Source organism: Echeneis naucrates, chromosome 12 (genome assembly GCF_900963305.1).
Source record: "Echeneis naucrates chromosome 12, fEcheNa1.1, whole genome shotgun sequence".
Taxonomy (NCBI): Eukaryota; Metazoa; Chordata; class Actinopteri; order Carangiformes; family Echeneidae; genus Echeneis; species Echeneis naucrates.
The window spans coordinates 19,631,318-19,656,647 of NC_042522.1; the positions used below are offsets into that span (position 1 = coordinate 19,631,318).

General features: G+C 44.5%; 1 protein-coding gene across 3 annotated transcripts in view; it reads right to left on the reverse strand.

Moving 5' to 3' along the window:
* Window positions 1–775: 775 nt before the first annotated feature.
* The window catches only part of grk3 (G protein-coupled receptor kinase 3), a 43,989-nt gene continuing 19,434 nt past the window's right edge, over window positions 776–25,330 (reverse strand). Inside the window, exons 3-22 of one of the 3 annotated variants that reach the window (XM_029515541.1) lie at window positions 20,579–20,652; window positions 20,333–20,434; window positions 18,277–18,351; window positions 16,582–16,643; window positions 16,440–16,491; window positions 15,377–15,468; window positions 15,178–15,277; window positions 14,773–14,851; window positions 14,116–14,246; window positions 13,336–13,430; window positions 12,793–12,900; window positions 10,266–10,332; window positions 8,432–8,532; window positions 8,033–8,099; window positions 7,033–7,128; window positions 5,613–5,775; window positions 5,405–5,541; window positions 4,811–4,879; window positions 4,202–4,315; window positions 776–4,119 (exon numbers count right to left, since the gene is read on the reverse strand). In XM_029515541.1, coding sequence (XP_029371401.1) covers window positions 3,958–4,119; window positions 4,202–4,315; window positions 4,811–4,879; window positions 5,405–5,541; window positions 5,613–5,775; window positions 7,033–7,128; window positions 8,033–8,099; window positions 8,432–8,532; window positions 10,266–10,332; window positions 12,793–12,900; window positions 13,336–13,430; window positions 14,116–14,246; window positions 14,773–14,851; window positions 15,178–15,277; window positions 15,377–15,468; window positions 16,440–16,491; window positions 16,582–16,643; window positions 18,277–18,351; window positions 20,333–20,434; window positions 20,579–20,652 — 1,946 coding nt within the window. In that variant the 3' untranslated portion in view covers window positions 776–3,957. Of the gene's footprint in view, window positions 4,120–4,201; window positions 4,316–4,399; window positions 4,880–5,404; window positions 5,542–5,612; window positions 5,776–7,032; window positions 7,129–8,032; window positions 8,100–8,431; window positions 8,533–10,265; window positions 10,333–12,792; window positions 12,901–13,335; window positions 13,431–14,115; window positions 14,247–14,772; window positions 14,852–15,177; window positions 15,278–15,376; window positions 15,469–16,439; window positions 16,492–16,581; window positions 16,644–18,276; window positions 18,352–20,332; window positions 20,435–20,578; window positions 20,653–25,330 lie in introns of those variants that run through there. The other 2 variants (XM_029515542.1, XM_029515543.1) reach the window with 2 other exon arrangements.

The window sequence follows — 25,330 nt, forward strand, 5'->3', positions numbered from 1 at the left end:
CAGGTGGGGGAGGGGAGGGGAGGGAGAGGGGGCGGAGCCTGCTGGTTTCAAACGAGGTCAGTCCAGGCTGGACGGCATGACGCCTCCCGCAGACGTTTATGACATCACAGCGAAACAACTGCTGTTTGTCCAGCATCCGTCTGTAAACCTGGACCTCCAACAGCTGTAAAAAGAAGTCAGACTCTATTGAAGTCTATGGGAAAAAGGAGTGCAAGGGCTTCGTGGGTCAGGACACAGTTTCTTTGATGTGTAATTTTCTCAACGCTAAAACAGTAAATTCTGTTCAGGGCTCCTGAAAATAGACAAAAAACAAACATTCACAGAAACCAGCAGCAGAAGAATCACGACGCTTCACTGCTGTAACACACAACAGAAACACAAATCAGCTGGTTAGGTATAATACTTTACTGCTAATCTGTTAAAGTCTCTTCAAGCGCTTTAAACAAGAAAAGAGCCCCCCAAGTGTTAATCAATCCAGTCGGTCCTGTTCGAAACAGACACCTGAACACATCCATCGGTTCAGGTTTCATTAAGGCGGCTCGTTCCTCAGGCTGGAAAAAGGCAGCAAGCTCAGACGTGGAATGTGCTGACTCAGTCTGGATTCACAAACTGAGCCTTGAAACCAGCCATCAGGACTTCTGGGACTTTGTGATGTCATAACAGGAGGCCCCGCCCCCAAGGACCTCCCATTAAAAAAAAAAAAACAAAACATTGTGAGACAGGTCTGACTGTAACCCTGATCGACAGAAGAATCACATCGAAGGAGACACAAGGCAACACGGAAAAAGGATTTTTATTCATGAACTGTTTTTACAAGCAGTCCAACACGCAACGTCCTAACCTGTCTCAAAAACAAAAAATAATAAAAACAACAAAAAAAAAAATCATTGAAATAAAATAAATTTACTAATAATCATTGAATAATGTTATTATATATCAGTATTATCATAACCTTAATGGTAATAATAACAACCCAAAGCCAGTAGTATTGGTGTCTGTGGCGTACGAAGAACAGAAGAGAGTTTCTGATGGTGGAAATCGGAGGATTTTCTACAGCGAGCCCTCGGCCAAGCTTGGACACGTGGAGAGACGGAGCGAGAGACTTCCCCCCGCACGCAATAAATATGAAAGAGCAAAGAGTCCGATATTCAAACAAAAATAATTATCTGGAACTCGCAGGTACAATATCTAAAGTCTTTATGTGCAAGATTTGAGCTGAAGTCTTCACCACAAACAATTATACTCACATCAAAACCCCCCAGAACAATTTCATCTTGTTTTTCTACATTAATTCTTTTAAATAAACCTAAAGCATTTTCATATACACATATATTTATATATAGTTGGATTTTTTTTCCTATTTGCCGTCCTTTTTAAATTGTCTTGTGTGGAGAGTTTTGAATGTGTGCGACAAAAAGAAAAGAGTCCACAGGATGAACACACAAAGCGAGAATGAAGCAAACGTATGTTCACACACACCCAAGTGACACACATACAGTGTGAGAGTAAAACCCTTTAGGAACAAGTTGGGGGGGGGGGGGGGGGGGGGGGCAGAGAGAGAGAGAGAGAGAGAGCAAGAGCAAGAACGAGAGAGAGCGAGAGAGAGAGAGAGAGCGTGTGTGTGTGTGTGTGTGTGTGGTGTGTGCTCAGGGTTGCCTTACTCAGCTAACACAAATACAACACACACACTTCTACAGAAATGTTTGGTCACAGTTTTGTAGCTTTCAATATTTCCACTGCAGAAGTTCAAGTGTGTGTATCTGTTTGTGTGTGTGTCTGTTGTTGTTTTGTATTTTGGCTGTTGCCGGTAGCGACAAAGGTCAAAGTTCAGAAAAGGAGGCTTCCCATTGGTTCCACTATATCAGCAACAGTTATTTGGCACATTTAACAACCATTAAGAAACACATTAGGCTACAAAGGTGCAAAAACATAAATTTCAATGGAAACAATAAAAACCATTTTGGTTTACAAAAATAAAAGACACCATTAGAGGTGACACAATTTCTTTATAAGATCATAATTTCTCCCCCCCCCCGATGCTTAAAGGCTACAAAGACGGAAAAAAGAAGGAGAAAGAAAGAAACAAACAAAAAACCCCACAATCCCGACGCTCCCGGGTCGACCTTTTCCCTCCTGGTGGAAATGTGCAGACTTTGTCACAGACCGAGACGCCGAACTGCATGAAAATAAAACCCTGAAATCGACGAATGTAAATTGGTTCCTGTTCCTCCTTTTGAACAGACGATTGTTCACGTTTCTGCCCTTTGAAGTACAAACTTTGAAGAGGTTGGGGGCGATTCAGAAGCGAACATCATAAAAAGACGCCGCTGATGTTTGTACATTTTCCTCTTCCCTGACGTCACGCCAACGAACTGCGGACGCCGCCAGTGCTGACAATGTCAACTTTTATTTTCCAGTCAAAGAGCATGAGCTTCTACCTTTACAAGAAGCGCTGTCACTCATCTGACTTTTCCAAAGAACAAACCCTTCAGGCAAGGTCATAAACAGGAAGTGACCTCACAGCTTTGGCTGAGTGGCGTGCAGTGTGGCTCTGTATCGGGGGATCTGGTTTGGTGCTGGTGCAGACCGAGTCCAGGTCCAATAAACTGGACCCGCTGCCTCAGGCCTGCACCTGGACCAAGTTCCCAGCATGCAGCGCTGCAACAGGAAGTCAACTGAGGAACCAATAATGACTGTTAATGTGTTAATGTTTAATTTTTGCAGTGCAACATGCAGCTGAATGTCCAAAAGCATTCTGGGAAATGTAGGCCAACTCCAGCAGCAACAGGACTGAACGAGTGAAGCAGACAAAGCGCCTGACGCCTCGAACGTCTGAGCTCGACTCTGAAAGTTTCTTGTTTCCTCCCTGTGTGTGTGTGGGGGGTGTGTGAGCGTGAGGTGATGATGTGCGGCGCTCCTCCTCCTCGCGTATTCAACGCACGCAGTCCGACTGAGGTAAGACGGCGCTGCCAGTGACTGAAAGCCGTCACGCTCCCCCCTCCCAGCAGAATATGAGCCGCCTCTTCTTCCTTATAAGCCAGAACAGATTCACAAACAGGCAGACAGAAGTCCCAAACACTAAAACACTGGAGATGCACAGAGAAAGGGCTGTTTATATACACTCAGAGTTAACCCCCCCACCAATCCTTTGTCTTCATACACAATAGTTACACTGTTGTCCCTGGTTACCAACACCCAGGTATACTAGTCTCCATGATTCCCATAGCAACCGGCTGCTGTTTCACCAGCCAATGAATCGTCAGTCTCCATGGTAACCGGCTGTACAGGAGCCAATATAAAAGAGTCTGCTCTTCGTACTTCCGGTTTTCCTTGTTTTTGGAATGATAACGCCCCCCTCCCTCACCGTGTACACCTGCTGTCTCTGAGGGGGGGCGGGGGGGCATCTGCCGCCACAGCAGGTCCCTCCTGTTTCTCAGGTGACTCAAGTAAGTAATGATGTTGGCACTTATAGCACTTCAGTAACGGGGGATGAGAAGAACCTGCTCGCCAACAGGAACCAGATCTCTGAGGGTCCAGGTCCAGATCACTGGGGGGGAGTGAAGACAAAGAGAGACAAGGACTCGGAGGGTGAGGGGGTCAGTCCTCGTCACATCCATGCAGAGGATCTTCACATGCTTCAGCAACACGAATGTGTCATTCCTCATCCTGCCGTCTTCGCTTCCTCTCTGTGACTATGAAGTCCAACGGCAGAAAAAAACAAAACTACATCGCGCTTCTGAATGGTCGTCATGTTGGGAGTGTGTGTGTTCAGTTAGGGGCTGGTGGGAGTGGTGTGAATACACCGCCAGGTGTCGAGGGTGGGTGGGGTGTCTGAGCAAATGTCCGCCAGCTGATGAGGAGGGGGGAGGGGTGGCTGCGGTGTGTGTGTGTGTGTTGTGTAAATGTATATACATATATATATGTGTGTGTGTATATATATATGTAATGTGTGTGCATTCACAGGCCGTTGCTATTGCGGTGTGTGAGGGGGGGTTTGGAGAGCTCCACCACACCGGCCCGTCCCTTCCCGATGACTTTGGGGGCACGGCGCAGAAGCTTCTGGGCTTCTGTGAACGCTTCCGTCAGCTCCTTCTTCCACTGAACGAACTCCGGGTCGCTCTGCAGAACAGACACAGAAACAGTGATCAGCTGTTTGTGTTTTTATCTTCAGCGGCGTTGAGAAGCGAAGCGGCAGCGTTACCTCACACTGCAGCACAAACTGCTTCCCTCCTTTGATGCGCAGCAGGATGCACTTCTTGTCTTTAATCTGCGTCTCCTCCACCGTCACTATCTGCTCCATCGTCAGCAGGTTTTGCTGCAAACAAAATCGACCAATGAGAAATGAGCAGAGGTGAAGCGCGCCGGCTGAACACAGATCATGATGCATGAGGGCTGAGGCTGAAGGACTACGGCTCCAGAGTCACTGCAGAGGCGACAAACACACATCTGGAAACATGATCTGGGAACTTCAGACCTGTGAACCCTTTGAACCCTTGGAAGGTTTCGCTCCCTGACTCTCTCGCTCCCTGCAGGCCTGAGGCCACGTTCAGGAGCAGAGCGCTCCGGTTAGGGAGCCGCAACACAATGTCATTTGATGTGGCCAGTGAATTGAGAGGGATCCGTCTGCAGACTGCAAGGGAGCGCACAACCGTCAGAGGGTGCACCTGTAAGTAGCCCACCGCAGTATGACATCACATGAAGTGGGCGTGGCTGAGCCTTGCAGTCTTCAGAAGGAGTGCCTCGATATAAACAAGCGTTATGTTCCTGGTGGATTACTGAGTGACATGAATGAGGTGTTTCTACAGTTTACCTGGCGATCAAGATAAAATGACTCAGAGCCCTGAAAATATGTGAACCATGCTGATGGGATTGATGTTAACTGAAAGAGAAGAAGAAGAACATTAACATATCAAACATGGAGATCGTGTGGCGTTCACTCAGAGCAATTTAGACATAAACAATCAGCGAAACATGAAGAAACAATGAGTCTGAAGCAGCAGCAAATCAGATGCGGAGCTCCGATAGTTCACATCGACTGATTGGAAGAAGTTATGCTGCGTTAGTCGTGACACTGAGAAGAAGGGGAGTGAGCTGCCTCAGTCAGGGTTCAAAGGGTTAACACTGACTCCGTTGAGTTGAGCAGAGGTCCAGGACTCGAGCAGCTCGGGGTGGATCACACTACTGTCTGAAGCAGGGAGGTGGACTACACTACCTCAGCAGGGACTCACCCCGTCTCTCTCTTTTTTAAAATGTTTGAGCCACTTCTCCTTCAGTGTGGAGTCAGGACAGACGGACAGACAGACGAACAGCAGAACAACGAGACAGACAGACAGAGACATCAACCTGACACTTGGACATGAAAGCAGAAATGGATCCGAGGCACGTCCTCGTCCTCTGAACTCACCCGCGACTCGCCCTCCCCCCTCCACTCCACACGGTTGGGGAAGAGATAAAAGTACCGGCGCTGCCACTGAGTCAGGAACGGGTTCCCCAGCTTCAGCATGTATCCGTGCATGATGCAGTCCTTCCCCAGGGCGTAGTCTGCACAGAGAGACAGGGTCAGAACGTGTGCTGGACTGGACTGTGTTCACAGCCCGTCTTTGTGTCTTTACCCTCCTCGTGGCCCAGCTGCTTGTTCTTGGCCCTCTTGCGAGCCTCGCTCTTGTCCGTGTCCAAGTTGACCGCCTCGTAGACCGTCTCTGCTACCTCCTGCTGCCAGCGCTCCGATATGACCAGAGGGAAGTTCTTATAGAGCTCCTGGTCGCTGTCCAACAGCTGAGGACAGACGGTTACAGATTATCATGGCTCGTCTTTAATCTGACTTTTATTTACTAAAAAATTACTAAACGTTGACTTCAAATCCTGAAATAAATCCTGCTTTTGTACATCCAATCATATCTATAGGGGCAGAGTAACCAAGACAACAGTCTCTGTCGAACCAGCACCTTTACTGTGTTTGTTGGGTACAGAAAGTAATTTTGCTGCGACTAGATTAACATCAGTGGACTGCAGCTGCCATCGTCCTCCATCACCACACAGCGTATTTACATTATTGCTCCTGCGTTAATGACCGGCGGACTCTGAGGGAATGTAAACAAATGATTTCTCTCTTTGATTCCTCTGAAGTGTCAGATGAGTAAGTGTTAGTGAGGCCACATTAACGTTAATGGAGGAAGAAGCTGCTGTTAAAGGAGGACAAAGGGAACCAAGGCGACATTCAAACTGCCCTTTTGTTTCCTGGTCTGAAGCTGCACCTGCAGCGAGATGATTAAAAACTGTCCTCGCTGCCTCTGAATCAGAGCCTCCTTCTACGACCTTGATGCCTCAGTGCTTTCTGAGTGATGCATTTGTGATGGTGGTTATAGTTTTCTGTTTATTTGAAGGGAAATCAGCAGCTCGTCTGATTCACTCTGTCTACATTACATCTCACAACTTTTAAACATTTCACTCTGATCTGGTGTCACTTTGAGCTTCAGAGTGGATGAAAAATGTATCTCAGAAAAAAACAGAAAGCAGAAACTGCGGCTGACAAATAATATTTTTTCACCCAAAGCATGAAACCACCAACTGGTGCTGCAATAAATGTCTGATTATTGCGGTTTCTCTAATAAAACTCTCTGATCACCCAACTCCCAAAGGTAGCAAAGGTTTTTTTTTTATTTTTATCATCTTTATCGAATAAGAAACGGGAAAGAGATTAGAAAAGAAAAAAGACGTGCCAACGGGGACACCGTTGGCTTCACCCACTTTTCCTCTCTAATGTAGATTAAAGAGCATAAACAGTGTCTGACTGAAATGACCAAAATAATTCATAATAATAAAATGAAAGTGTGACCTCAGGCTTTAGGAGCCTCACTGTAGACACAAAGTATACCTGAAACCTTGACAGAGAAAACTAGTAGAAACTGCAGCTCAAAGTTCTTGAAGACAGTCCTTTATAAATGTAATGAAGACACTGCAGTAATTAGCCCCCCCGAGTGAACACCCTCTGTCATTTGAAATGGAGACAGTACAGCACTTAATGTGTTTTACCTTGATGCCCTTCGTGTCCTCCTCATCAAAAGAGCCAATGTCAAAGGCGTCGGCGGCGTTCACCTCCCCTCTGGGAGGGATTAAAGGAGGGGAGTACTGAGGGGGGAGGGAAGGGGGAGAAACAGGGGAGAGTGAGCCAAACAACTCAACTTCAGTCCCACAGCAGCACTTCCCTGAAGTGATGAGGTAACCATAGCAACTGTGACTGGAGTGGACTAATGACTGGTGGAGCCGCGACTCCACCTGATCTGTCGCACTAATAAACCACAACATCTTCTCCCGACGATTTAAAGGTGCTGTCGTCGTCATCAGAGTCTAACTCATGTTGTGTGTGTTTGATGAACCACCACAGACCCTCAGACTCCTCAGCTCACTGGACCAGTGATGATGTCATTATAGAGCTTACAGCAGCTGTGAATCTGGGTGTTGGCGATGGAAGCTAAAAACGTAGGGAGGCTCAGCACCGCCGCTGCTCCCTGTCACAGCGGAGTGAAGCAGCATCAGCAGGAGGCCGGTTCACGCAGCTGTGACTGACGAAGAAGAGTTTAACCTCACAAGGGAATTCAGATGAACTAACTATCTCATCGTAGAAAGTCATGACGTTATCCAGAATAAGTTAAGAACTATATTTTTAATCGTTGTCATTTCTGGATATTTATACTAATGTTACTTTAACTTTTATGTCTGCAGTTTTTCTTTTGCAAAGATCTTCTCTTTTAGCATTTTATAATTTTATCATCTTATCTTTACTGTTTTGTCTTTATGATTTTGATCTTTGCCTTCCAGCCTTTAATGTCCCCTCACTTCCTGTTATTGTTGTGTTCTTATCAGTGGTCTATGTGTGAATTGCATTGTGTGTTTGTGGTTCTGAAGGGAGGAGCTGCTTTTTTATCACATCAAGTCTTTAAAGCATTTTGTGTTACACTGTGCTGCAGATCATATCTGTGTGTGTGTGTTAGTGTGCCTGAACCAGGAACCTTGGAGAGCAAAGACCACTCACCTTCTGCAGGTAAACCTGCTGCCAATCAATGCCTTTGAAAAACTGATGTTCCTTCACCTCCGGGGCTCTGGGAGAGAGAGAGAATGTGTTAGTTCTGGTCGTCCCACGAGGTGGCGCTGTTTGCCACCTCACAGCTCCGATGCTGCTGTTGGTCCGAACTCTCTGATCTGTCTCTGAGCTTCATGTTGACTGATGGCTCCGATGAAATTAGTTATGAACTTTTCTTATTCTGTCAGATCAGTCGGTGTCCGTCTGTGACACCACCCAGAGCGTTCAGCCTCAACAGGCACATCCAGCCAAGTGTCTGATTGATGAGATGGCTCTCATCCTGTGGGCATGAACTGTGGTGTTGGGGCGGGGTGGGGGGGTTAATATGAACTGTGTGTGTGTGCGTCGTACCCTCGGCCCTGGCAGCCCAGCCTCTTGGACACGTCTCTCTGTAGCAGCCCCTCCAGCAGGTCTTTGAGCTCTGCAGTGAAAGAGTCAGGCAGCTCCACATTCTGCGGGGGGGGGGACAAATGTCTGAATGTGAGACTGTAAAAATTAAAGGGACAGCCTGAACCAGCAGAATAATAATCATCCATCTTTAAGAACTTTCAAACCCTCAGGGGGGCGATAGCTTCTTCTTTACATTTTTTCCTCCCAGCTAATATAATTTACATATTAAGCATCAAGTATGCTGAATTAGCCGTTAGCACTTCCTGTTTGCAGCAGAGTTACTACTGCACAAAACGGTGACGATGAATGAATGAATGAATGAATGAATGAATGAATGCTGCAGAAAAGTGAAAAAGGGGATAAACCTCGGGCAGGTTCTGATGGAAATAATTCCTTCAGCAGGAAGTCACACTGAGGAATCGAAGTGTGCTAACTAAACTGTGAAGAAAGGACAAGTGACCCTCCTCGCTGACAGACACCTCCATCTTTAATTGTGTTTGCTCCTTGGACACATTTAAGAGTCCAACGTCAGTGTCATATATCGGGACCGCCCCCCCCATCCATCCTCCTGGTTTGGCGGCTCAGTTCTCACTGTTTATTTAATGAGACCATTCATCATGTTTAATAAACACTAAGACATATAGAGTCATATTTTTAGCCTCATCTGGGCAGCCCCTCCTTCACTGTCCCTCTCTCTCCCTTTCTCACACACACACACACGCACGCAGACGAGGATTAAGGGGATCAACCAGATTAAGTAGCTGGATTAAAATCCTAATCTGGATTTATTATGATATGAACGATCATGCTTTCTCTGTTTAGAGGTCCTGCTCGACCAAACAGTGCCTGTGTTTGTTTTGTGTGTGAGCAGTTATCATTCTCAAACACTTCATGTCCTGATAAAACCTGTAAACAGACAGATTTGGACGCCGTCCACTGTGATGGACAGCTGAGGACGAGCAAGTGAGAAAAGTCTGAGACTGAGAGTCTCTTCACAGTTTGTCACCGTCAACGTGTCTGAGCTCAAACACGTGAAGAAGAACAGGAGGTGGGTGAGAGCTGATGTGGCACTGGGTGGGCTCAATGGAAACCATTTATCCCGAGTGTTGGATGTGTCCAAAGACACCAAAGGGCTCGACTGCACAATGCCAGGACTGTTGTGGTTTAATTCTACTTAAATATGTGTTATTTTGAAGAAGACACGACAAATCAGGGCTGTTATAAAGAGCTGATTGTCCAGTTTAAGGAGAAGAAAAAAAAAAAAACAGCTCTAACTGTGATACAGCATTAAAAGATCTGATGAGATTTCTGGAAGCATTTCTCTTCCAGAACTCAGACTGACTCCACCTGTGCTGGATGAGAACACAAACCCGTCTGACCCAGGGTGCTTATAACTTTCCAGCCTGGCTGCTGGCTCCGTTTCTGTCATATGCTTCACCTCCTGCATCGTCTTGTGAGAGTAAGCAGAATAAACAGACAGCTGAACGGCAGCAGCAGCAAATACACTGAAGGATGAGCTGCTCTGTCAAGCCTGCGCTGAACGTCTCTGAGTAAAGTGTTCATCTCTGCTCTCCAGCTCGTCTGCATCAGGCATCTACAGTGTTTGCTCACACAGCACAGTATGCATGGAGATACAGACACCTGTGTGCTTTTGGTATTAACAAAATTAAACACGGACCCGTGTGCTCAGGGTTAAGTAAAGACTTTACAGTGTGTTTGCACAGATACTTCTTGCTATAGATACATCAGCCACCCAGCTGCCTTTGAGGAAGCATGTAGTCTGCAGATCTCTTACCATGGTGAGCGTCATGCGGTCAATCTCATGTTTGTCTTTGGTCTTGTGCTGTCTGAAGGGACTGTGCCTGAAGAGGAGAGAGCAGAACGAGAGATGCTGAAGATGACAGGAAAATGGAGGGTGAGAGAAAGAGGATAGACAAGCGAGAACAAGACAAAGCACAAACACACGCCGCCAATCACACCTTTTAAAACTCCCCATACAAAACTGCAGCCACACTGACCATTTCATCAGCCTGCTCTTACCGTTACATTTCACAAGAGCAGAACAGAAATGTGCCACTGAGCAAAAATATAAACGCTTTTGTTTTTGTTCCCATTTTTCATTAGTTGAAATTTGGACAGAATCCACAGACTGTTTATAAAAGGGGATGTAACTTTTTTTAGACTGCATTCATTATATATTAATATGACATGTATTGTTTTTGTACAATATTAATAATACTTTCTTATTTTATTAAAATTCTTCTTACTGTGACATTCAAAGTTTAAAGTTTTCTATCCTCTGAAAACAAAATTAAATTGTTGCTGGCCTTGTACCCATCAAAGTGTCTGGAAAATATGAACTAAAGAACTAAAATGTGTTTGGCACAATGAAAGGCTGAACTGGTGGCGCTTTAACTTCACTTCCCCCGTCCTTCTGTCCTTCAGTGTTCACAAAGTCGGGAGGCAATTTGGAGCAAACTGTTGCTGTGGAAGCTGAGAAAATGATCACAGCAGCTTAATAAGAAATTTGTAAAGGAGCTGAAGAATTTACAATTTACAACAGATCAAATCTGTCACAGAGAACAGCGTCCACATCCAAGACACAAAGAACTGCATGGTCTGTTCAGTGATCAGCAATCACACAGCAGCTTCGAAGCAACTTTTCAGTAAATCGGATTCTGCAGCTGTAGCTTCGAGGACCAGACGGACGGGAAACAGCTCGTCGGTGTCTAAACTCGTCCCGGGATCAGAGTGAACGTATCTGTATGCAAGCATGGCGGCCAGATTCCTTTTCCTGCAGGACGGTCTGAAGTTGATGGAGGAGCGAAGGAGCGCTGACCTCACATGACACTAACTCCAGTCACCAGACCTCAACTCTGGGAACACTTGAAAAGAAAAACAGTGAGAGACCATGAAGGGGCTCAGATGGCCTGATCCCTGAGGGGATGAAACCTTCAGGAGGTTTATATCTGAAACACCGTATAATCTGATTTAAATGGGCCTCAATATACAGGTAAACTTATCAAAAACTATCAGCTGCCATGTGAGGGACATTATCAGCTTGTTAGGAAACAAACCACTCTTAAAGGAGCAAAACCTTTACTTCCACAAGTGCTTCAGGTTTGTGTGTTAAAGTTCGGCTCAGTCACATTTTTTTTTTTGTGTAATGTGAACGAGGTCGAGCTGAATGAGGTGCGTTTTAGCCTTTCAGGCCATTGATTTGTATTTTTTAGCTCCAAAAAAAACTTTCCACTTCCTGTTGGGCAGCAAACACCATCAGTAGATGTTTCCCTGAGGAGCTGGTGGAGGCTACACACTGAGCTAAAAGAGCAGAGGGGAAGTGAGGACTTCCTGTTGGATGTGATCATTGTCTGGTGCTGCAGCTCAGTCTCTTCACATACAGTTTGCTGGATGCCTGAATGTTCAATTTGTCCTCATTTTAGATAACCTTCAGATTTATTATTGTTGGTAAGTGCCTCTGAAATGTCCAGCCCTCCATCTCCTCTCACTTACACAGCGGGTTCAGGATCTGGATCATGCAACATCTAATCTGTTACTAGGATAGGTCATGATTTTTGAATATTTGTCAATAAATGTGAGAAAATCTAGATCAAAGAGTCTATATGAGTATCACACCATCCTGTTTGATTAAGCCGCATAAAAGAGTTAGAAGAACCTGCGGTTTTAGGGAGAGCTACATCCTGGAAACTGTTCGGAACACCAGACGCTGAAGAGACTGTGCGCTCTGCACTTCCTGTCTTCAGCGAGCTGGGAGGAGCCAAGCGAAGCTAACCGTGCCCTGACAGCAGAGTTAATGGGATGTTGAGCACTTCCTGAGATTCATTGTGACTGAAGTTGGTTCAACCTTTACAGAGAAATTATTCGACATTCGTTTTGCTCTTGGATCCTTTCAGAGGATTTGAGCGAAGCCAACCTTTCACCAAAGACCAACACACTCCGCTTTAAAGTGTTCAAACACAGATCCAAACATCAATGGAAAGACAAATCACACACACACACCTCTTCTTCAGCTTGCTCAGACCTGGCAACCCTCACACTCATACCTGATTCCTGACCTACTGGGCCTAGACCTCTGGCATTTACACACTCCAGATCAAACAAACACGCAAACGCACGCACACACACACAAACAAGATCAAACACCCTGCAGGCAGATGAGGGACGGGGTGAGAAGGTTTACACGGAGCGGCTGAGGAGGTCTGACAGCAGACAGGAAGTGTGGTGTCAGAGTGTGGTGGAAGTAAAGAGCACAGAGGAGGAGGAGATGATTTGGGGGGGGTAAGAGGAGGTGCAGTGTTTACCCTCGGAGCAGTTTGAAGAGCATGCAGCCTAAGGAGAACCAGTCGGCGCTGCTGTCGTACGCCGTCCCCTTCTGGAGAACCTCTGGAGCCATGTAACCATGAGTGCCGCTGCAGCAACACACAAACACACTCATTACGTCTCATCAGAATCACACTCTGCAGGGTCATTTGGACAGGATTTGGGGGTAAACCAGTTCCCCTGGTAATAGAAGCTGGAGAATTTGGCTGCAGGAGACCATGTGACCTTCATCACTGATGGACTCAATCATTTTCATTACTGGTATCATCTGCTGCTCGTTCCTAAGATTTTAAATCTGTCAGAGCTCCTTTCCAAACACATGAACATCTTCATATGTCCACTTTTACAGACAGTCAATGAAACGGATTTTACTTAATAATTAGTCATTTATTGGGATAGAAAATTCCCTCTGATGATCAAACGCAGCTCTGTGTTTAATATTTTCCTAAATGGACTTATTTAGCATTGTGTGATGACTGATTACAACCCAGTGAGAGCAGCTTAACACAGGAAGGTGCACTCACACACTGGCGTGCGGTTTCTTCTTGGAGAAGTCACAGGCCAGGCCAAGGTCGGAGATACGAACATGGCCGTGCTCATCCAGCAGGATATTGGCTGGCTGAGGACGACACACACAGAGAGGGTGAGACTGACGGACAGATAAAATCACAAGTATTGGAAACAATATTGGACACCACACTAATTCACAGCTTAAGTAACAATTTCCTCTCAGCAGGAGAAATTTCAGAGTGGATACAATAAGTGAAAGTCTCCTGTCCTGGTTATCCTCCACTGTTTGGCAAAAACGGTGACTTACTTGCTCTCCTTTTCCCTCCAACACTCAGCCTCAGAATATTATCTGCATTGTGCTGCACTGTTTATTAAAGCCCTAAAACTTTTCCGTGACTTCCAACAAAATATATCTATTATTATGGCAACCGGTCCAAACAGGAGGAATGGGAGAAAAAACAGAGGACGTCGAAAACACGGCTGATACTAATCTGCAGTATTTGTGGAGGTGTTGTTCTAGACCAGTGGACTGAAGCACAAACAGAATCACTGTTGTCAGAATTTTTTTAACCTTCAACTAGACGGGGGGATAGATCTGTTGAGGCAGGTGTGTAGGAGCAGAATCGCTGCATTCAAAGTGACACTTCGGTGCTAGACCTTAATCAAGCAAACAGCTTTTCCAACATCGAGGAGACATCTTAAACGGGAGTGGCTGCCGATATCCCTTCTTGGCAATATGAAAATTGAACACTGTGGGTCACAGAAGGGGGCATGCTTTGGATGGGGGGGTTTACCTTGAGGTCTCTGTACACCACGAAGCGGTTGTGCATGTGCTCCAGACCCAGGATGATTTCAGCCGCATAGAAACGCATCTCTTTCTCACTGAACACGCCGTGCTGAGACAGGTGGTAGTGCAGGTCGCCGCCTGAAAACACACAAACACCACGTCAGCATGACGTCAGAACACCTCATCTCTCAATCAATATCCATCAATAAGTTGTGGTAATCTTGTCAGGGAAGAAAATGGGAATCAATGGGAGGCCTTCTGTGACTCCCAACACCAACCGTCTTGGTCTCAGTGCGTATCAACCGACTGTACTTATAACCCGACTGAAGCTTCTACAGCTTCACACTTCACACTGAGTGATGATGACTGCGTTGACATTAAAAGGTGACTCAGGCTTTGATTGTGAGACGGTGTGAAGATGCTGAGTGCAGCCTCTGATTGGGGCTTGGTAAAAGGCCATTCCTTTGAAGGAGACAGGTGGGGAGGTTGAGAGGGGGCAGGTGGTGGGAGGGGGGGCAGATGAATGCGATGCAAAGCTAAGTCCCATCAACTCTTGATTCTCTGGAGGAGGGATTGGCCCGACTGGCTGGAGACAGGCTGGGTAATCCAATCTCTCTCTGTCTCAGAGCTCACTGATGGAATTGGGGGGGCAGGGTGACCTTACCGTTCATGAGGTCCAGGATGAAGCAGAGCTTGTCTGGGGTGTGGAAGGCATACGTCATACACACAATGAATGGGCAGTCCTGCAGAGACACAGGGAAATGATGACGCTAGTTTCTGAAAGTATTCAAATCCTTTAATGGCACAATAATGCCAATACAAACAAAATAAAAATACTGCAATTATAAATCATTCAGTCAGAGTACAAAAAAGTTATTAGGTATTATATATTCAGCAGTAACAACATATCTAAAGTACAACCTGAGCTCAGAGGGGAGAAAAGGAACCTCAGAGGCTTGGAAAGTAAGATATTTCATATTTCACCCATTTTATATTTTCAACAAGTTATTATTCAGTTTTCAGAACAGGTATTTAGGTATTTTACATTATGATGGTGGATGTCACTCACCCCTGTGCTGACTAACGACAGCATGATTCTCTCATTGAGTGCTAGAGTCTCCCCCTGCTTCATCTTGATCCTCTTCTTGTCCAAACATTTCATGGCATACCTGGCATGAAAACAACAGGGACATACACAGGATGATTTCTGTTTTCTCCTCAAGCTTCATCTCTGTCACATCATCGGCCGTTTGTGTGGTTTTTCTTACATCTTTCCTGTGTCGGCCTTCCTGCAGCCGTACACTTCTCCGAAGCCGCCCCTGCCGATGATCCGATGCACGCTGAAGTCGTTCATGGTCAACTGGAGGAGGAGAAAGCACCAGAGACTTTTAGAGCTTGTTTGGTTCAGTTTGTTTAGAGCCCCGGGGGTAGGAGGGGGGCAGCTGTGTCAAATAAATAAAGCAATCGGATCAGGACCACTTGAGGAGGTGGATCATGTTCCAAGCAAACTCTGGTCTGCTTCATTTGTGGTGTGTGAGTGAAGCAGGACCGTGAGACAATAGATTGTAGGAGAAATTCAAAGACAAAATATCAAGGTCAGCCAGAAAAAAAAAAAAATTAATTTTTTTGATCTTTATCTGCAACTGCTGGGTGTGTGTAACCTGATAAACTTTATCAGCAGGCGATGCTCATGAGTTGCATTCATGACACCCACACAGAGAAAACATACAAACTGTGTCTGGTTCTGCATCATAAAGGGATTCTTTCCTGCCACTGTCACCATGTTGGTGTGAACTGTTGTGTCTGTCAATAAAATGATGAAGCAAAGATCTCGACCTGCTCTATTTGAAAAGCGCCTTGAACTTTTGCTGTAATGCTATAAAAATAAAAACTGATTTGACAGACATCTGCTGATGAAGAGCATGATGCATTCTTGAAAGCTCTTTAAAAAAGCGAGGCCGGCTTTGGACTTTGATATACTTGAACTGCCTGATGAACATGTGAATTGTAGCCATCACTGGGTAACCATGGCAACATAATATGTCCATCAGCGGGGGGCGTGCTGATACATCAGTGATTCCTTAAACAGTTTTTCCTCACAACAACTGAACCGAATCTGATCTCAAGTTTTTCAAACAAAATCAGTATACATGAAGGTCCATCCGTCAAAAGGTGGAGTCAAATACAAAACACGGTTCTTCAATGTGAAACAAGGACCTTGAAATCCAAATGACGCCTTGGTGTTTTATTTGTGTCAGAGGGGGCCCCTTCGTAAACCCTGGTCTGGACCCGGCCTACGGGTGTGAAAGTGGCTTTAAAGCGTGTACTCACATGGATGTTGAGTTCCACGTTCTTCCACTGGCAGAAACGGGTGAATTTATCACTGCGGGAGAAGAAAGGAGGTGAGAAAATGTGAACTCGCTAGTGATGTGTTGGAAGAAACAGTAAATGGACTCCATCTCCACCATCTCACCTCTCGATGAACTTCTGAAAGATCTTCCCTCTCAAACTGTCACAGATCTCCACTATGTATGGCTGCGGGGGGGCAGACACATAAACAGCAGCTTAGGCCAAGCGTTTCTCTGGCGCCTCAGTAACTATGTGATAAAAATTCTTTACAAATGTACATGAATAAATCTCCCGTGCATTGTTATGATGACTGCACTCCCCTCGTGAGTCTCTGTTCAGTGTTGTTAAAAGCCTCTGTTGCGTTTTTTTTGTCTGACAGAAAGTAAACATTCATGTCTTTGTGTTTTGTTGAGGTGAAAGCCTCTGGGGATAATATATCCAGAAAAAAGCCATGCGGTACTTTAAGAGGAAATTGTTGATTAGATTACATTTACTGCTGAATAAAGACAGTTTTTTGCTGGTCTGCCTGCCAGCAATTAATGTGAATTACCAGCAGGATCCATCTGAAAATGTGGGCTTTAAAAGTACTGCTGAAAACATAAAACTCTTCCTTGGTGATTTTTATGTTGCTTGATGGTGTGACAGCAGCCAATGGCAGGACAGGAAGAAAGCATGTGTTGCTCTGGTGTTAAACAGACAGACAAACAGGCCACAAAAACCAGCAAATCAAGAACATAAAGATAAAGAACTGCTGTGTAAATGTTAAAGCTTCAATTAGAGGAAGAATGAAGCAATTTAAAGACATCTGACTGCATGGGAAAATCTTTCTGCTGTTAGACCTATTTTAATCTTTTAAAGTTTTTATCTCGCTGTCAGCTTATAGTCTGACGTAAAAAGTATCATTTAAATAAAGTTGCTTTGCAAAGCTTCAACCTCTCACGGTCTAAAACCAACAATGAGACTCCTCCCCTCCAGCAAACTGCCTCTTCTTCTGCTTCATCTGACTCATAAACTCCATCGAACAATGATTTCACACCGTGGGGTTTACACTGATTTCTTAACAACCTGCTACAACTTTTTTCTGTTTATGTAAACAGACTTGCTATTTGCAACTTTCTACAGTGGCCCAGAGAGCTCAAAAAAAAAAAAAAAAAAAGAAAACTTTTATTACTACAAAAACAAAACAAGGCTGAGACACATGAATGGCTTTGATAAGATGTATAATCATGCATGTGTTTGAGGACACCATATCTGCTGTAATACATGTAGTATAACTGAATGAATGGACTGCTTTGCAGTAAACATGCTCTAAAAAAAATAGTATGTATAAAACGTGTTACAGAAAGTTATTATACAACCATGTTCATCACGAGTGTTTAATGCTTTTAGCTTCAAATTTCACAAATCATTGAACAGCAAGTGTGTCCAGCAGGTTCATCACAGCTCCCGTTGTGTTGTGATCATTTTCAGCAGCACCTGTGTTGTTGAACTGAAGGAGACGTTTTATGGAATGTTTTAGCTGAAGCTGTGGTGTGTTGAGCTCTCAGGGCCACCATAGCACTGCTCTTATTTTCCCCAGCAGGGGAGTTTTGATTTTAAGTGAAAATGAAAAGTCTGTTGAATGACTCTAAGTGATGTGATGGTGCAGATAAAATCCAACCTGCACATGATTGTGTGGCTGTGTGTGTACACACCCAGATCGGAGATTACAATCTATTTATATTGTTCCTGACCTGTCATCACTACAGGAAAGGGTTATTTCAGGTGGAAATAACAGCCACGACTGAACTCATTCATTGAACATGTTGATGGCTCTCACCTGAAAGAGAGTTGGGGGAACCTGTTTCTTTGCCAAGTGACTCTGCACATGTTCCACAGCCTTCTTGGAGAACGGCTGAAACAGACAGAAAAGAAATGAAAGGTCATTTAAAAAACACCCAAAAAAAACACACACAACACTGCTTCAACAGTAATTTCACTTCTCATTTTCTTTCTGCAAACGTCCCCAACTGTGACACGACCAGGACACCAGGCGGCTGATATCTGTGTGTGTGTGGGCGGTAGGTTCAATGACTTCCTCTCCTCAGATGGCAGCACTAACTTTGCTTTACATACAAAACTGTTGCCCTGCAGGAGGACAAAAGCTGCACTGTGTGTGTTGTTTGTGGTGAGTTTGGATGGTGGACTCATTGCAGCTGCTTCTGGGAGACAGAGCAGAGTTGTTGGGGAGGGGACACACACATGGACGGACAGGCAGACAGACAGACACACACAAAGCAAGGAATTCCCATGACTGTTCTATATTCCAATACATTTACAGTCTCTCTGGCTGTAACTCACTCTTGAGGAGCCTTAATTTTTTATCATGTGTTTTTCCTTAGAATTTTATAAAAATGTCTCCACATATTCAGAATCAGCTCAACCTCAGCTAACTTTGACTCAATAAAGACATTGTTCACTGTAATCAATAGCTCAGAAAACAAGAACAAACTAAGACCACATACACAATTTTCCTTTATTTTCCTGATAAAAACTGTAAAGCAGAATAACCAAAGAAATGTTCCTCGTGTGTTTGGGTTGTTCTAGAGCTGATCTGAAGTTTCTATCTTTATCTGATCAGGAGTTCTGCTCATTGATGATGAACAATCAGCTCCAAATATCTGATTGTCTTTATCATGTCAACACAATAAACTCTGAAACATACAGGACTGATCCACAGACTCTGAAGATTGGTTGTGACAGCCACTGGAGAAGTTCAATTATCAACCTTGAATATGAGTCAAAATTTCCTGTGAAACGTTTCTCAAACTGTCAGTGACGACAGAGCTACTGAGTTCAAGTGCATGTTATTTCGATATTAGCTCAAATTAAAACACTGTTCGCGACCATTTTCTGACACTGTCTTCTTACAAAGCTTCATCAAATGATCATCTGGGAGAGGAAATGTGGGTGAAGGTGCTAGTTAGCTAAGGGTTAGCCTGAGCAGTCACCAGCAGGTTAACTATCAATCACTGACCAAGTCGGTTCAGACAATCAACTGAAACCACAGACACAATGGATGCAACAGGAAGTGATGCGTTGTGCTGTGTCGTCACCATGACTGAGACTGGTGCTATGTTCAGTGACTTCTGGGACGTGTGATGGCCCTTGTTACGATTTGAGACTAAATCTCTGCATGCTGTTTAGGTAAATATCTAGACCGGTGGAAAAGGTGCATGGTTTGTAATTTTGAGACCGCAGTTCGACTCCTGGAGACATGGCATCTTTTATTCCACAGTTCCTACTCAAATCCAATGAAGACGCCAAAAGCTTTCACACAGCCTCACCACAACACTCCTGGTGACAGCCCTGACGGTTTTTGGGATGTGTGGGACTCCGAATCAAATCAAATTTATTTGTATAACGCCAAATCATGAAAAAGTTAGATCAAGGATCTTTACACATACAGGTCCAGACCAAACTCCAAACATATCCCTCCAAGAGCAAACAGGAGACAGAGGAAGGAAAAACCATCAGCCACCATCAGGTGGTGTGAGCTTTGTTTTTGTGTCCTTTTATAGGATCTGAAGCCTGAAAAAGTTTTATATCATTGTAAAGTGAATATCTTTAGGCTTTACACAGCCCCTCCGACCAAATGTATAATTTAATGACGTCATCTTGGACGGTGATGGACGTTTTTTCACAACGTTCTGACATGTAGAGAAATGACAGCAGCAGCAGTGTGTTTATTCCGTTCACCATGTCACAGCCCTCGTTTTATCTTGTGACCCTCCAGCCTCCCCTCCTCCCCCCACCAGGTGTTTGTTCTGTGTCTTTGTGTGTGCTCGACCCAGACTGCATTAGTGACAGTGTGGATCTGAGAGAGTCATCCTCACATGTGAACAGGACAGGAGCTCCTTCATGATGTAGCCGTCGTAAATCTGCCGACTGCGGCTCAACCGCTCCTCCTCAGAGTCCAGCTTCTCGTAGTCCTTAATCTAAAAACACATACAAACACAACACAAGGTCACCAAAACAAGGCAAAGCACTTCCTCTGAGGTCCAAATCTGAATGAACGAGATTACAGGCCTAATCCCGTGATGCTACTAATCTCATTCATGCGCCGGACATTTGGGATTTACCTCTTCGTAGAACTTGAGCTGTGGCACAGCCTCGTCGATCTCGTTCATGCAGAAGTCCTTGAAGAGCAGGAAGCCTGGAGGACACAGAGAGGAGACGACGCAGTGAGGACATGACACAAACTACTCAGTGTTGATGTTGTTTTACAAACTCTCACTGCTGGTTCAACAGCGAGCTCAACAGCAGAGATAAAATCTGTTGTTCTGTAGGAGGAGCTGGCGCCGACAGTGAAGCTGCTGGTCCAACACTCTGGTCCAGACTGAAACACTTTGAAAACCGTTGGACCGATTCCCACTGAAATCTGGTGGAGATCCAAGGTTCATATTCAACTGTCAGTCAGTGATGTGTGAAGTTATCAGTAAAGTTACTCAAAGGAACAAATGAAATAGACCAGGTTAACACTTATAAGACGGTTTTTAAACATGATTAAAAAAGGGGGCCAACTCATTTTTAATGGATGAAAGAGCTGCACTATTTTCAGCAAGAAAACACAAGAGAGTCCGACTTTCATTTTATTTCTGTGGAAACAGAAACACTTTTTCTGGATAACAATTAAAACGACCAACAGACTGTGGAGAAAAAATACAACCCTACAATTCTGGATTCAGCAAATATCTGGAATAATTATCAAAGTAGTTGACTGCTAAAACTGTGATTCTACTTCTATGTTGGGTGACAGATTAATGAAGCCACCAGAAGGTGATGTGACACTGTTTAAGTGTGTTCAACACACACACACCGAAGTAAACAAGTGGAACACCTACTCAAACACGAAAGAAGGGCAGCTGCATTTACTGTTTTAGCCTTCACAGCAGATTGCGGTTGTGTTGTTCTTCTTAAGGCTGCTACAGCAGCGTGCGCACACACACACACACACATAATTACAGAAAATAGCACAGGGCTTTATTAGCTAAAGATGACACTCAGCGTTGTGCTTAAATGCACCAACAACGGATGAAAATCTCACAACATGTCAAATCTACACTCACATTATCTGAGGACGAGGAGGGGACAGGACGGGGGACAGGATTGGAGGCGGGGTTTGAAGGGGGATAATATCACATTCGCATTGCTTGCAGAGATGAGATGCTCCATCACCATGGAAATTGCCACCATGACTACCATGCAGTGGCGTGGATGTGGAGACACAGGAGGAAACGAAGACAGAGACAGAGATCAAAAGGACGGACACAATGGAGACAAGAGACACGTGTGCACAGGCTGCATGTCGGCGTGTGCTGGGATCCTGCTTCTCTGTGGCTTTACCTGATTAGCATCAGGTGTTAGCAGAAATACCCAGCTAACACGATCTCATTCCTGGGACAGACCACAAGTCTTGTCCGACGCATTAACCTTCCTGACTGCCCTGCAGGACATCGCGCCCAATGCATCAGGGTCAACCAGAACAGTCCCAACTATGTGAGGAGACGAAAATGTCACAAATTCTTAAACAAAGCAGCCTCCATTCTGTGGAGGAAGGTAAAAGCTATGTTTAGAAAAAATGTACCTTATAAATTATCCCAGCTCAAGAACACGTCCATTTTCATTGTCAGGCAAGATAGTAATGCAGGAAATGAAGCTGTAAGTGGACAGGAAGTCAGTTTGGTTTGTGAGCAACCATTTTGAAGGCTCCAGTTTTTTGTTGGTTGTCTGCCATAACTAGACCGAGACCATTACGTTATTAGGAATGTGTTTACTGGGCTAAAAATCAACGGAAATGTAGGGACATTTTCCCATAGTCTTCAATAAAATCTGACTTTGTTTTATAACTGGTGGAGTTGCCCTGGAGGGTCATTAGACAAAATGTAAAACCCTAACCCTAACCCTATGCATTGTGTTATTCAATATTTGATTAATAATGTTAAACATTAGTGATATATAGAAATAGAGTCTATTTGACATTAACTCAACATGAGTTTAACTGCTGGTTCACCCAACAGGAACTGTGACAAACTGTCCTGCAGGTTCTCACTGGTTTAATTAATAAAATAATTGGCAAGTAATTGAAATGATCTGGAACTGCAGCCCTGATCAGGAGCCAATTTAAACAGATCCTATTAAAATGTGATCAAATTTGTGTGAACAGTTTTATTTTTCAGTATTCAAATTTACGGATGATCTTTTACAGATGAACAGGGCAGCGTTTACTTCTGTTTAGTGGCCTCCCTGATTCAGCTCAGAGCAGAGGCCATTTGTTTTCAGCCTGGCATCTACTATCATCCATTCTCACGTCTTCCTTTCCTCGGCTTTATCTCTCCTCCAGACGTGACGCATCATTTCCCCTCCACTGCAACGACAACATCCAGGCTCACATGCATCCACACATGGTGTACGTTCACAGCTGAGTGCACAGGGCATCCTTGTTTGCAGAATGGGTGCTACTGACAACCCCACACCCTCACCCTTCCCAAACACACAAACAGGTTTTCAACAGCAAGGACGAAACGTGCCAGAGAGGTATTAAGAGAGAGGGAGGGAGTGAAAACGACAGTTCTTACATCACCAAGACTCAAGGATTAACCTTAATCGCTGAGCACTTCAACACTGCCCAGCTAATTCAACAAATGGCCTCTTCCAGGGAAAACACACACACACACACACACACACACACACACACACACACACACACACACACACACACACCTAGCTCAAATCAGACACGAGTTCCTCTGAGCTTTGTCTCATTAGTGAGATCAGCTGAACTGTCTAAAAATACCGAGCTGGCTTGTTCTGTCTAACTGCCTCTGCCTTCCATCATCACTTCTCTGACCTGAGCAGGTAAGAGCTGGAATCAGAGACCAGGTGAAGCTTTAAACCAGAACCAGAGACTGTCTCCACACCCTGATCACTGAGTGAAATCATTGGCAGACTGATCAATAATCAAGATAATAAATGAGTTTCACCTTGATAACAGTCTGTTAAACCTTGTGAGCTGATCCCTTACGCACACTGTATCATCAATAAATAAATAAATAAAGAAATAATGCTAGCTGTGCTAACTGCTAGTTTCTGATTTCTGTGATGTTTCCTTCTCTAACCATCCTTTTGATTTTTAAAAAGGGCCCGAGCCACCTCTGCTTTTAGAGGAGGAAGATACTGAAGATGTTTTCTGAAGCTGTGGCAACGTGTGACTGGAGGAAGGGTGATGGAATTACTATTTTATGTCCACATTGTCATTATTGTTTTGTCTTTATCTTGAATATGTATATTTGTAATCAAGCTCATTTCATATTCTTGACTCTTTCTGGCTGTTGTGTTTCTGTAACATTACCCTATTTCCCTCTGGGGTTCAATAGTTTCCTGATTCAAATATGTCTGAAGGAAGTCAAAAGTGTAATCTACATGTTGTGTGTTTCTCACGCCAACACACAGATGAAGCTGCTTCAAACTTCAGACAAATGAGAGAGTCAGATTCTGTAATAAATTGATTTGACAGCAGCAAGATAACATGCACAGCTTCCAGTGTGCACGTGAAGCCAACGCCAGACATTTCACTTGAGTTATATTTTGCTTCGTCTTTTCACTTTCGTTCTGTTCCTTTCGGTGTTGATGCTCAGGAAGTCCACACCTAACCACGCTTTTACTGCCATTTCTTTCAGAAATCAGAAATGTGTCAAGTCGACATCACGCCCAGTGAAAACATCCATTATTAAATAAGAACGTGGTGGAGACTTGAATTCTTTCCCTCCATGACTCAGTCACTCAGCTTCACTTTCTCTTTCAAGGCTCTGTGACAATGACTTTTTAAAATTTTGTTACAACTGAATTCATGGATTGTTCTTGGTGGGGGGGGGGGGGGGGGTCAGGTGAGTCAGGGGATGACTTGACTGTGTTGCATTATACATACGCTGACCTTTAACTGGTGGAAACAGAGCCAGCACCGTGTGTGTCTGTGCATGTACTGCACAATGTAACACATTCATTCAAGTACAACATCACGATTAGCAAACACGTTTAAGTATTCTCTGGATCCTGCAGCTCCCCCAGGAATCACACAGACCATCACCAGACTGGAACTGTCGCCCTGGAAAACCAGTAAGGTTTGCATCTTTAAATCTGTCCAGATTAAGTCTGAGGGAATTTAACAGCGTTTCGTCATAATCAGCAGACCACTTCTCTGGTTTTGGCTGAAAATGTTTTATGAGGTCACAGTGACAACGAAGACCATCCTTAACTACAAATGAGAGCAAAGTCAAAGCTTACGAGCCTTCATTCTATCTACTGACCATCAGGGGGTGACTCCACCGGTTGTAGTCAGAAGTCAGTTTGTATTGAAGTCTGTGGGAAAATGAAAAGAGACCACCTAATTCGGATAGAGTACTTAGCGGGTCTGATCCACCTTCTCTTCTGTTCATTGGCAAATTGTTCAGCTAACTGTTTTAACATCAGGTTTAATAGTAATCACTGGAAGTGTCAAACAAGTTTGTCTAAATTTTAACTCAACATAGGAAACCATGATGAAATGTCTGCAACAGGAGATCACCAGCCTGCCATTATTCTAATGATAATGAGATGGTATTGACTCACGCAGTTTTCCTGACTTCATGACCACGGGAGTGTTTGGAGAGCTGAAATTTCAGAGAGGATGTCTCATCCTGGAACAACTCAGAGTGTTGACAGAGCTGAATATGTAAAGCTCAACCACAGCTGAAAACACTCTCAACTTGCTGTGCTAACTCAAGCAGCTTCATCAAATTAAACACACCTGGAGCTGAAAGTGGTGAGGATGGCCACACGCACTCAACCAGGCCCTG